At 31.6% G+C, this 14,143-nt stretch overlaps 1 protein-coding gene across 4 annotated transcripts in view; it reads left to right on the top strand.

Moving 5' to 3' along the window:
• LOC148940812 (serine protease 1-like) overlaps positions 1-14,143 on the top strand; it is a 119,385-nt gene that overhangs the window by 95,397 nt on the left and 9,845 nt on the right. For 3 of the 4 annotated variants that reach the window (XM_089105552.1, XM_089105550.1, XM_089105553.1), the window contains exon 9: positions 13,135-13,284. In XM_089105552.1, coding sequence (XP_088961678.1) covers positions 13,135-13,284 — 150 coding nt within the window. Of the gene's footprint in view, positions 1-13,134; positions 13,289-14,143 lie in introns of all 4 variants that reach the window. The other variant, XM_089105554.1, reaches the window with a different exon arrangement.

Raw genomic sequence — 14,143 nt, 5'->3', positions numbered from 1 at the left:
CCCTCCTAAACCCATTTTGCAACTTGAAGTACATATCTTTTTCACCCACAACTATACTTTACAGCTTTTTGGTTACATCAACACCAAGAAATACTTTTCAAAGACCATTTCAGAGCAAGTTACTTTCTTAATATCCCTCCTAAACCCTTTTACCAAACTTGAAGTACTTATCTTTTTCACCCAGAACTATACTTTACAGCATTTTGGATACCTCAACAGCAAGAAATACATTTCAAAGCCCATTTCAGAGAAACTTGATTTCTTAAAATCTCTTCTACGCACATTTTCGAACATTAAGTACTTACCTTTTTCACTCGAAGCCATAAATTACAGCTTTTCGGAGACCTCAACACCAAGAAATAATTTTCAAAGACCGTTTTATATCAAAATTCAGTCTGCAGGTCCCTCCTCAACCCATTTTCCATCTTTAAGTAATTATCACGTTCACCCACAACTATACTTTTCAGCTCGTTGGATAACACAAAACCAAGAAATACAACTAATTGAACATACTATTGAAAGTTATATTCATACTATCTCTTATAAGCCCATTTTCCAACTAGAGGTACTTTTCTTTGTCACCCACAACTAGTAATTACAGCTTTTTGGATACTCCAGCACCAAGCAATACTTTTCAAAGGCATTTCAGAACAAGTTCTTTTCTTAATATGCTTCTTAAACCAATTTTACAAATTCTAAATTTTTCCATAGTAGATAAAAAAAGCTATATCATAGCTGAGAATATTTTCTCGAAAGATAAGCAGTTCTATTTCAATTTTAAATTTTCTCAATGAAGTGAAGAAAAGTTCAAGTTCTCTTCTGAATTTTATCAATGAAAAAGAAATTAGTTTTTATTCAATTATATTTTTCCAAATAATATAAAAATTTTCCACTTTAGTTCAGATTTTTCTCAAAGGGATAAAAAATCTAAAATACTGTTCCAAATTTTCTCAACGAAGTGAAGAAAAGTTCAAGTTCTCTTCTGAACTTTACCAAAGAACACACTGCAATTCTAATTTCTCCAGAGAAAATAAAAATCTTCCACTTAGGTTATTTATTTCACAAAGACATAAAGAAATTTAAATTTCAATTCTAATTGTTGGTGGAAGATAGAAAAAGTAACACAATACTTGTGAATATTTTAAGGGAAGATAAAAAGTTCTAGTTGAATTTAAAATTTTCTCAACGAAGTTAAGGAAAGTTCAAGTTCTCTTCTGAATTTTCTCAATGAAAAAGAAATTAGTCATTGATCATTTCTATTTTTCCAAATAATATAAAAAATTTCCACTTTAGTTCAGATCTGTCTCGAAGAGATGAAAAATTTAAAATACTGTTCCAAATTTTTCACAGAAGATAAAAAAGTTCAAGTTCTCTTCGGAATTTTACCAAAGAACACAATTGAATTCTAATATCTCCAGAGAAAACAAAAATCTTCCACTTCAGTTCTTTATTTCACAAAGACATAAAGAAATTTAAATTTCAATTCTAAATTTTTCGGTGGAAGATAGAAAAAGTAATACCATACTTGTGAATATTTTCACCAAAGATAAAAAGTTCTAGTTCAATTTAAAATTTTCTCAACGAAGTGAAGAAAAGTTCAAGTTCTCTTCTGAAGTTTACCAAAGAACACAATTCAATTCTAATTTCTCAGAGAAAACAAAAATCTTCCACTTCAGTTCTTTATTTCACAAAGACATAAAGAAATTTAAAGTTCAATTCTAATTTTTCGGTGGAAGATAGAAAAAGTAATACCATACTTGTTAATATTTTCCCGAAAGATAAAAAGTTCTAGTTCAATTTCAATTTTCTCAACGAAGTGAAGGATAGTTCAAGTTCTCTTCTGAACTTTAGCAAAGAAAACACTTCAATTCTAATTTCTCAAGAGAAAACAAAAATCTTCCACTTCAGTTCTTTATTTCACAAAGACATAAAGAAATTTAAAGTTCAATTCTAATTTTTCGATGGAAGATAGAAAAAGTAATACCATACTTGTGAATATTTTCACCGAAGATAAAAAGTTGTAGTTCAATTTAAAATTTTCTCAACGAAGTCAAGGAAAGTTCAAGTTCTCTTCTGAATTTTCTCAATGAAAAAGAAATTAGTCATTGATCCTTTCTATTTTTCCAAATAATATAAAAATTTTCCACTTTAGTTCAGATCTGTCTCGAAGAGATAAAAAATTTTAATTACTGTTCCAAATTTTTCACAGAAGATAAGAAAGTTCAAATTCTCTTCGGAATTTTACCAAAGAACACAATTGAATTCTAATTTCTCCAGAGAAAACAAAAATCTTCCACTTCAGTTCTTTATTTCACAAAGACATAAAGAAATTTAAAAGTTCAATTCTAAATTTTTCGGTGGAAGATAGAAAAAGTAATACCATACTTGTGAATATTTTCACGAAAGATAAAAAGTTCTAGTTCAATTTAAAATTTTCTCAACGAAGTGAAGAAAAGTTCAAGTTCTCTTCTGAACTTTACCAAAGAACACACTGCAATTCTAATTTCTCCAGAGAAAACAAAAATCTTCCACTTCAGTTCTTTATTTCAGAAAGACATAAAGAAATTTTAAGTTCAATTCTAATTTTTCGGTGGAAGATAGAAAAAGTAATACCCTACTTGTGAATATTTTCACTGAAGATAAAAAGTTCTAGTTGAATTTAAAATTCTCTCAACGAAGTCAAGGAAAGTTCAAGTTCTCTTCTGAACTTTACCAAAGAATACACTTCAATTCTAATTTCTCAAGAGATAACAAAAATCTTCCACTTCAGTTCTTTATTTCACAATGACATAAATAAATTTAAAGTTAAATTCTAAATTTTTCGGTGGGAGATAGAAAAATTAATACCATACTTGTGATTATTTTCACTGAAAATAAAAAGTTCTAGTTCAATTTAAAATTTTCTCAATGAAGTGAAGAAAAGTTCATGTTCTCTACTGGATTTTACCAAAGAACACAATTCAATTCTAATTTCTACAGAGAAAATAAAAATCTTCCACTTAAGTTCTTTATTTCACAAAGACATAAAGAAATTTAAAGTTCAATTCTAAATTTTTCGGTGGAAGATAGAAAGAGTAATACCATAGTTGTGATTATGGTAACCGAAGATAAAACGTTTTTGTTATATTAACAAGTTTCTCAACAATGTTAATAAAAGTCCAAAATTTGTTCTTACATATAAAACAGAATGCCCGTAAATTCTGTTTTAACCAGAAAAAATAAAGTTCTTCACCTTCAGTTCATTATTTCAAAAAAGACATAAAGAAATTTAATGTTCAATTCTAAATTTTTAGATGGAAGATAGAAAAAGTAATACCATATTTGTGAATATTTTCCCGGAAGATAAAAAGTTCTAGTACAATTTAAAATTTTCTCAACGAAGTGAAGAAAAGTTCAAGTTCTCTTCTTAACTTTACCAAAGAACACACTTCAATTCTAATTTCTCCAGAGAAAATAAAAATCTTCCACTTCAGTTTTAAGTTCCCCAAAGAAATAAAGAAATTTTAAGTTCTATTCTAAATTTTTAGATGGAAGATAGAAAAAGTACTACTATGACTTTGATTGTTTTCCATGAAGATAAAAAGTTTCACTTAATTTATAACTTTTCTTAAATTAAGTTCTGATTTTTCTCAAAGAGAGAGAAAATTTAAAGTTCTGTTCCAAATTTTTCATAGGAGATATAAAAGGTCATACATTGATCGTGAATATTCAACATGAAGATAAAGAACTCCACTTTAATTCTGAGTTTTCTCGAAGAAGTACAAATTGTTCAAGTTCTCTTCTGAATTTTCTTAAAGAAGAGAAAAAGTTAACTCAATTCTGAATTTTACCAATGAAAATGAAAAAACCTTCCACCTCAGTTCTTAATTTCTCAAAGACATAAAAAATTTAAAGGTCAGTTCTAAATTTTTCTGTAGAAGATAGGAAAAGTTATACTATGATTGTGATTATTTTCCAGTGAAGATAAAAAGTTTCACTTTAATTCTAATTTTCTTAAGTTCACTTCCGATTTTTTGCAAAGAGATGAAAAATTTTAAGTTCTGTTCCAAATTTTTCATAGAAGATAGAAAAAGTTATACATTGATTTGAATATTCGACATGAAGATAAGGAGCATCACTTTAATTCTGAGTTTTCTCGAAGAAGTGCAAAATGTTCAAGTTCTCTTCTGAATTTTCTTAAATAAGTTAAAAAATTTAGCTAAATTCTGAATTTTACAAGTTAAATTTAAAAAAGCTTCCAATTCATTTATTAATTCCTCAAACACATAAAAATTTAAAAGTTCTCTTTTAATTTTTCCAAGAAAATAAAAAGACTCCACTTCAGTTCTGTTTTTTTTCTCAAATAGATGAAAAATTTAAAGTTCTATTCTAATTTTAAATTAAATTTTAGCTCCTTAGTCTTATGGATTTACCCATCAAATTTTTAAATTAGAAAATGAGTGACTCGTTCTATTATTATAGACAATCGTTCAAACCTGTTCATCTAACCTCCAAAACAATAGGTTAGGTTAGGTATAAATAAATATTAATAAATAAATAGAAACATTTCTACATGTTTAAGTTAGGTTAGGTTAGGTTAACTTATCATGAGCACTCATGATAAGTTAACCTAACCTTTTCCGGCGAGTATGGTTAGGTTAGGTTAGGCTAGATTAAGTTAGGTTAGATTAGGTTAGGTTAGGCTAGGTTAGCCTACGTACGCGCGCGTACGTAGGCTAACCTAACTTAATCTAACCTAACCTAACCTAATCATACACCTAACTTTTTGCATGTCTCTCACCTAACCTAACCTAACCAAAGTGAAGCGTACATGGGCTAACCTAACTTAACCTAATCTAATCAAACTTAATCTAGCCTAACCTAACCGTACTCGCCAGAAAAGGTTAGGTTAACTTATCATGAGCGCTAATGAAAAGTTAACCTAACCTAACTTAAACATGTAGAAATGTTTCTATTTATTTATTAATATTTATTTATACCTAACCTGACCTATTGTTTTGGAGGTTAGATGAACGAGTTTGAACGATTGTCATTAATAATAGAAGGAGTCACTCATTTTCTAATTTAAAAATTTGATGGGTAAATCCATAAGACAAAGGAGCTAAAATTTAATTTAAAATTAGAATAGAACTTTAAATTTTTCTTCTCTTTGAGAAAAAAACCAGAACTGAAGTGGAGTCTTTTTATTTTCTTGGAAAAATTAGAAGAGAACTTTGAATTTTTTATGTCTTTGAGGAATTAAGAACTGAAGTGGAAGCTTTTTTTATTTTCATTGGTAAAATTCAGAATTGAGCTAACTTTTTTCACTTCTTTAAGAAAATTCAGAAGAAGACTTGAACATTTTGCACTTCTTCGAGAAAACACAGAATTAAAGTGATGCTCCTTATCTTCATATCGAATATTCAAATCAATGTATAACTTTTTCTATCTTCTATGAAAAATTTGGAACAAAACTTTAAATTTTTCATCTCTTTGAAAAAAATCGGAAGTGAACTTAAGGAAATTAGAATTAAAGTGAAACTTTTTATCTTCACTGGAAAATAATCACACTAATAGTATAACTTTTCCTATCTTCAACAGAAAAATTTAGAAATGGACTTTAAATTTTTTATGTTATTGAGAAATTAAGAACTGAAGTGGAAGGTTTTTTCATTTTTATTGGTAAAATTCAGAATTGAGTTAACTTTTTTCTCTTCTTTACGAAAATTCAGAAGAGAACTTGAACAATTTGCACTTCTTCGAGAAAACTCAGAATTAAAGTGGAGTTCTTTATCTTCATGTTGAATATTCACAATCAATGTATAACTTTTTCTATCTTCTATGAAAAATTTGGAACAGAACTTTAAATTTTTCATCTCTTTGAGAAAAATCAGAATTGAATTTAATAACAATTATAGATAAAGTGAAAATTTTTATCTACTTGGAAAATAATCACAGTCATAGTAGTACCTTTTCTATCTTCAATCTAAAAAATTAGAAGGGAAATTTGAATTTCTTTATGTATTTGTGGACCTTAAAACTGAAGTGTACGATTTTTATTTTTTCTGGAGAAATTAGAATTGAAGTGTGTTCTTTGGTAAAATTCAGAAGAGAACTTGAACTTTTCTTCACTTCGTTGAGAAAATTTTAAATTGTACTAGAACTTTTTATCTTCCGGGAAAATATTCACAAGTATGGTATTACTTTTTGTATCTTCCACTGGAAAATTTAGAATTGAACTTTAAATTTCTTTATGTCTTTTGTGAAAGAAAGAACTGAAGTGGAAGATTTTTATTTTCTCTGGTGAAATTAGAAATGAATTGTGTTCTTTGGTAAAGTTCAGAAGAGAACTTGAACTTTTCTTCACTTCGTTGAGAAAATTTTAAATTGAACTAGAACTTTTTATCTTCCGGGAAAATATTCACAAGTATGGTATTACTTTTTGTATCTTCCAACGAAAAATTTAGAATTGAACTTTAAATTTCTTTATGTCTTTGTGAAATAAAGAACTTAAGTGGAAGATTTTTATTTTCTCTGTAGAAATTAGAATTGAATTGTGTTCTTTGGTAAAATTCAGTAGAGAACATGAACTTTTCTTCACTTCATTGAGAAAATTTTAAATTGAACTAGATATTTTTATCTTCCGTGAAAATAATCACAAGTATGGTATTAATTTTTCTATCTCCCAACGAAAAGTTTAGAAATGAACTTTAAATTTCTCTATGTCTTTGTGAAATAAAGAACTGAAGTGGAAGATTTTTGTTTTCTCTGGAGAAATTAGAATTGAAGTGTGTTCTTTGGTAAAGTTCAGAAGAGAACTTGAACTTTCCTTGACTTCGTTGAGAAAATCTTAAATTGAACTAGAACTTTTTATCTTCCGTGAAAATATTCACAAGTATGGTATTACTTTTTCTATCTTCTACAGAAAAATTAGAATTGAACTTTAAATTTCTTTATGTCTATGTGAAATAAAAAACTGAAGTGGAAGATTTTTATTTTCTCTGGAGAAATTAGAGTTGAAGTGTCTTCTTTGGTAAAGTTCAGAGGAGAACTTGAACTTTTCTTCACTTCGTTGAAAAAATTTTAAATTGAACTATAACTTTTTATCTTCCATTAAAATATTCACAAGTATGGTATTGATTTTTCTATCTTCCGCCGAAAATTTAGAATTGAACTTGAAATGTATTTATGTCTTTGTGAAATAAAGAACTGAAGTGGAAGATTTTTGTTTTCTCTGTAAAAATTAGAATTGAATTGTGTTCTTTGATAAAATTCAGAAGAGAACTTGAACCTTTTTATCTTCTGTGAAAAATTTGGAATAGTATTTAAAATTTTTCATCTGTTCAAGACAGATCTGAACTAAAGTGGAAAATTTTTATACTATTTTGAAATATAGAAATGATCAATGACTAATTTCTTTTTCATTGAGAAAATTCAGAAGAGAACTTGAACTTTCCTTGACTTCGTTGAGAAAATTTTAAATTGAACTAGAACTTTTTATCTTCCGTGAAAATATTCACAAGTATGGTATTACTTTTTCTATCTTCCACCGAAAAATTAGAATTGAACATTAAATTTCTTCATGTCTTTGTGAAATAAAGAACTGAAGTGGAAGATTTTTTTTTTCTTTGGATAAATTAGAAATGAATTGTGTTCTTTGGTAAAGTTCAGAAGAGAAATTTTACTTTTCTTCACTTCGTTGAGAAAATTTGGAACAGTATTTTAAATTTTTCATCCCTTTGAGAAAAATCTGAACTAAAGTGGAAAATTTTTATATTATTTCGAAAAATAGAATTGAATAAAAACTAATTTCTTTTTCATTGAGAAAATTCAGAAGAGAACTTTAACTTTTCTTCACTTCATTGAGAAAATTTAAAATTGAAATAGAACTGCTTATCTTTCGAGAAAATATTCTCAGCTATGATATAGCTTTTTTTATCTACTATGGAAAAATTTAGAATTTGTAAAATTGGTTTAAGAAGCATATTAAGAAAAGAACTTGTTCTGAAATGCCTTTGAAAAGTATTGCTTGGTGCTGGAGCATCCAAAAAGCTATAAAGTATAGTTTTGGGGGAAAAAGATAAGTACTTCAAGTTGGAAAATGGGTTTAGGAGGGACATTTAGAAAGTAACTTGCTCTGAAATGGTGTATGAAAAGTATTTCTTTGTGTTGACGTATCAAAAGAGCTGTAAAGTATAGTTGTGAGTGAAAAAGATAAGTACTTCAAGTTGTAAAATGTTCTTACATGTTACATTAATAAATTATAGTTCTATGTATTTTAATTTTTTTATAATTTCTTTTTGTTGTGATATCCAAACATCTGTTTATTATATTTGAGAATGAAAAAAGATAAATACTTCACGTTGCAAAACGGGTTTAGGAGGGAAATTGAGAAAGTAACTTGCTCTGAAATGGTGTTTGAAAAGTATTTCTTGGTGTTGGGACATTCAAAAAGCTGTAAAGTATAGTTGAGGGTGAAAAAAAAGTACTTCAAGTTGTAAAATGGGTTTAGGAGGGACATTAAGAAAGTAACTTGCTCTAAAATGGTCTTTGAAAAGTATTTCTTGGTGTTGAGGTATCCAAAAAGCTATAAAGTATAGTTGTGGTGAAAAAGATAAGTACTTCAAGTTGGAAAATGGGTTTACGAGGGACGTTAAGAAACTATCTTGCTCTGAAATGGTCGTTGAAACGTTTTTCGTGGTGTTGAGTTATCCAAAAACTGTAAAGTATAGTTGTGGGTGAAAAAGATAAGTACTTCAAGTCGCAAAATGGGTTTAGGAGGAACATTAAGAAAGTAACTTGCTCTGAAATGGTCTTTGAAAAGTATTTCTTGGTGTTGGGACACTCAAAAAGCTGTAAAGTATAGTTGTGGGTGAAAAAGATAAGTACTTCAAGTTGGAAAATGGGCTTAGGAGGGACATTAAGAAAGTAACTTGCTCTGAAATTGTCTTTGAAAAGTATTTCTTTATGTTGAGGTATCCAAAAAGCTGTAAAGTATAGTTGTGGGTGAAAAAGGTAAGAACTTCAAGTTGGAAAATGGGTTTAGGACGGATATTAAGAAAGTAACTTGCTCAGAAATGGTCTTTGAAAGTATTTCTTTGTGATGAGGTATCCAAAAAGCTGTAAAGTATAGTTGTGGGTGAAAAAGATACGTACTTCAAGTTGGAAAATGGGTTAGGAGGGACATTAAGAAAGTAACTTGCTCTGAAATGGTCTTTGAAAAGTATTTATTGGTGTTGAGGTATCCAAAAAGCTGCAAAGTATAGTTGTGAGTGAAAAATATAAGTACTTCAAGTTGGAAAATGGGTTTAGGATGGACATTAAGAAAGTAACTTGCTTGTCTTAGTCGATTACGTCATTCTATGCCCATAAATGAATTCCCGTCATGAGCTTCTGATATGGTTCTACCGATTATTTAATCAATTTCTCAGAAATCCATTTGTCCTAGTTGATTACGTCATTCTCTGCCCATAAATGGATTACCGTCAGGACCTCCTGATAGGGTTCTACCGATTATGTAATCAATTTCTCAGAAATCCAATTGTCTTAGTCGATTTCGTCATTCTATGCCCATAAATGGATTCCCGTCACGATCTCCTTATAGGGTTCTACCGATTTTGTAATCAATTTCTCGGGAATTCTCTCCCTTCAATTACGCAATCAATATATCTCTTCCCCACCTTCCCCTTAGAAACATCAAATTAATTCCCCTTTCTTGAATCAATAATTCCCCTTAGAAACAACAAATTAATTCCCCTTTCGTGACATATCAATCAATCTTGACATCACCTGTCAGACATTATTAAACTTCGCCTGGAAACAATTTGATTAATGATTGACAGTACCTGTCAGACATTATTAAACTTTGCCTGGAAACAATTTGATTAATGACTGACTTTAGGTCATTGACCCCATTATCCACGTGTTCTCCCTAGGGACTCAATGCCCATATTTGGTGTACTCGTGGGATTCTATGCCCATATATGGTGTACTCGTCGGACCTTTAGGGTCATTTCTACTTTAGGGTACAATAACTAGCAAACTGCCGTTCCTACTTTAGAAGCAACTGAAAGCCAAATATCAAGCTGATATTTTGATATTAGATCCTAAAGAACACTGGCCTGGTTACCGAAGACCCAATTTTAGGACCTACCAAAACTGACTGCCATTCTATTTTTCTTTGTTGGGACTTTATGGGGCCATCACTACAAAAAGACCTCCTTTTAAATGAAGCTCATTTTGACTTTTTTTTTTAATTTATAGTGCCAGACTTACCGCCTACGAGTTAAAGCTGTCCCGATATATTTGTCAATCTGGCCTGCAAAGCCTTTCAAACATGTTGATGTTTTTATTAATCTTTTTGTAACCAATTTGATTTCTCCAATTGTGAGATTTTGTGAATGTATACGGTATCATAAGTCAAGAAAAAATTGACAGAAACAACATATTTTATACCTAAAACATAGCAGCATATCATATTCTAATGTACCTTGGAACAATTTCCTTTAGGCAGATAAAAGAATGGCAAAAATAAATTTTAAAGAATTTTTTTGGAGAAAAGAATTTATTAAGCAAAAACATATATAAGAACTGGTGTGCGTGTAACTGATCCACCGTGTAACTGAACCACATGCAACTAAACCGCTGTAACTGAGCCACCGTGTAGCTGAACCACCGTGCAACTGAATCACCGTGTAACTGAACCACCGTGCAACTGAACCACCGTGTAACTGAACCACCGTGCAACTGAACCACCGTGCAACTGAACCCTCGTGTAACTGAACCGTCGTGCAACTGAACCACTGCACCGGAGCAGGTTATTAACCATTTTTAAACCAAACGATAAACAACTTCGAGCGTAGAAAATACCACAAAATGAAAACAACAAAATAAGCAAAGTGGTAAAAAAAAATTACAGTATGTAGACGGTGAGAGCCGCCATTTAACCCCCCCCTCCCCCCCCCCGCAAAAAATCATCCCTTAAGGAAAATACCACGCTTAAAATAGCACATACCGGAAAATACCCCCTCCCAGAAAACACCTACTCGTGGAAAATCCCCCCCCCCCAAAAAAAAAAATATTGCGGTTGGTTAGTCTCCAATCACTTTCGGCTTATAAAAATAGACCAGAAATGCCTGGGGATTATCAAACAATTTCTACCTCCATCCTCCTATCGTCTCTCCCTTAGAGCTAATGCTGTAAATATTTGAAGGCTCAATGAGAGCTGAGATGTTTTGGCATCAAAATGCACTCTTTGAGGTATCTCCCTCTCTTCCTAGCTACAAAACAATCAGATAACCCCATTGCAGAAGTTTCAGTTCCTTTTTAAGTTTTTTGATTTGTCTATTGCTTACAAATAGTATTTGTCATTGGGAAATATACGGAAATTTTTGTGTGGGGTTTTTCTGGAGGATCTTTCATTAGAATAAAGTATTTTCACGGCGGGAGGGGGGCAAGACTTACACATAAATTCCTCTTTTCCACTTCCCTTACAACTTCTTAAATAAACTAAAAAATAACACGACTCAAAGAAGATTTTTAAATTTTGAAAACCATAATTTCCGCGAGGGGTGTATTTTCCAGGTGATTGGGTTTCTGTGGGTGGAGGAGGGGAAATCCGCGGGGGAGTGGGGTAAATGCTTAGACGCGTAGAAAATGACAGGGTGAAGGGAACCCCCATTAACAGACATAAAAAAGAGAAATAAATCTGGATATAAGAGTTTATGACGTTCGATTTTCTTTGTTTTTGTGACAAGAAAACAGAGCAATTCTTATAAATCATCTTGACAGTAATTTATATAAAGACTTAAAGAAGCAAAAAATTCCAACAAGGTTGAACATATAAAGACTCTAACTTGTGTTTTACCCAATGTAAGTACGGTGGTTGAGTTGCACGAGGGTTCAGTTACACGAGGGTTGAGTTGCACGAGGGTTCAGTTACACGAGAGTTCAGTTGCAGGGGAGTTCAGTTACATGGGGATTCAGTTGCACGGTGGTTCAGTTGTACGGTGGTTCACTTGCACGGGGGTTCAGTTACATGGTGGTTCAGTTACACGGTGGTTTAGTTAAATGTGGTTGAGTTGCACAGGGGTTGAGTTGCACGAGGGTTCAGTTGAAGGGGGTTCAGTCGCCTGAGGGTTCAGTAGCACGAGGGTTCAGTTGCACGGAGGTTCAGTTGCAGGGGGTTCAGTTGCACGGTGGTTCAATTGCGTGATGGTTCAGTGGTACGATGGTTCAGTTGCATGGTGGTTCAGTTGCACGGTGGGTCAGTTACAGGGGTTCAGTTGCCTGGGGTTCAGTTACACGGTGGTTCAGTTACAATGGAACCATAAGATCTTACTAAAACAAATTAGCCAATTGACATTGGCGTAACTATAAGATAAGTAAATCTTCAGCTTTAACCCCACTAATTAGCTGCTTTTCATAATATCATTATGTTCATGACCACCACCAGGGAGGTGGCAGAGGGTTGTTTCCTCCTTTGGAAAATGAAATACATTTATGAAACGCATTAAAAGATAAAAATGAGAAATTCTCGCTTTTGGATCATGGTAAAAACGAACCTCTTGGTAGATCTCAATCCTCCCTCCCACGGATTACTTCGTGGCGGCACGCTATGCTTACGTTAGTAAACACTATCAAAGACGATATTTGACTTATTGTGGGTTAGACCAAAAGTAGGGATAAAATTAAGAATATTAAATGAAAATATTTTAATTTTTTCACCGGATCAAGATGTGTAGATTCTGGGAAGATTAGAGTTAATTGTAGAAAGTAAAGTCAGAATAGTTCTATGAACTGCGTGCTTACAGCAGTCTTTGAGCTCTAAACTGAATCTTATTATATTTCCTAAGAAGGTTAATTTTTAACGTGGTTTATATTCGGGGATGTGAATGGGACTAATATGGGACTCAGAGGCAGTGACGGATCATAAAGACGGGTTATTTAGTTATATAATGGCAAAGAAATTGGAAGTTAGACAGAAAAATTCTAAGGTCGTCTGATGTTCGGAAAATTACAATTTGGCTTCTAAAGCCTCGATTTTTACGTCTTCACGGTTTCCTTGGAGGAGTAGCTCCATGCAAAATATCAGGGTCTACTCTCCCCTTTCCCTCTATTTTTACATATTAAATATACTGTTGGATATTTTTCCAGCGTCTCAGTACAATAATGACGTTGCAGTTATACGATTGAGCAAAGCTATACGATTTGGAAATCAAGTTCAACCGATTTGCTTGCCTCCAGACAGTTCCTATGAGCAGGATGGTCGGAAATGTATCATATCGGGTTGGGGTATAACTAAACGTAGGTAATCTCTTTTTATGCTATCATTATCCATCCTTTCTTCGTTTTAAATAAGCTTTACTTTTTCAGCTTTAACGCTAAGGTTTTAAGCTTTATGTTTTACCTATATCATAGTTTTCTTGAGTGCGAAGATCATTCCATGCGGTTTGAGTGATTAATCCACAGAATAGACAGGAATTATAAGGATATAACTTTGTATCATGAGACTAGGACTGACCAGTGACCTTTTTCGGACCCTCAGAGATTTTTTTTTACTTTAATAACGTTTTTTTTACTAATACCGTCAGCACTTACACCCAAGCACTAAAAGAGTAGCATTACGCAGTAAACCAGAAAAGCTGAAAACAAACTTTTTTTTCATTTCTTAATTTTGGTACTAATTAAAGGTAAATTTTTCTCTGGATCTATCCTGATATTCTCTAAATGAAAACAGACTATTTTATTTTCAGCTTTATGTTGACTGTGAATGGTTAGGGTAGTACTAGTGCGGGGAATGTAGAGTATCAAAAATAAAAAAAATGTGCCCAAATATAAGTTCTATAGTCGAACAGGTAAGTACTATAGTCGAACATGAAGCAAAAGTAAAAAAAATTATAAAACTAATATACAATTTTTTATTTTGGTTTTATAATTAATTTGCGTCTCCGCTGAGGAACGCTACGTGGGTTGAGATCTTTTTCCTCAGAAAATGTCAGTTTTCGTACTCTTCGTTGTTAAGTTTGACCTGCGATTGAAATCTAATTTTAAAGAACTAATTTTCCAAGATGAATTCAGTTTTATTTTAAGCAAGGCTTTTAACTACTGCCTTTTCATAAATAAATTATTTCATTAAACAAAACTGATTTGGCTATTATTGCTA

Source organism: Artemia sp. Qi Xiang Cuo, chromosome 19, assembly GCF_049724085.1.
Source record: "Artemia sp. Qi Xiang Cuo chromosome 19, ASM4972408v1, whole genome shotgun sequence".
NCBI classification, from domain to species: domain Eukaryota; kingdom Metazoa; phylum Arthropoda; class Branchiopoda; order Anostraca; family Artemiidae; genus Artemia; species Artemia sp. Qi Xiang Cuo.
The sequence above is the reverse complement of the archived record's forward strand: the minus strand, read 5'-3'. Positions and strand labels throughout refer to the sequence as shown.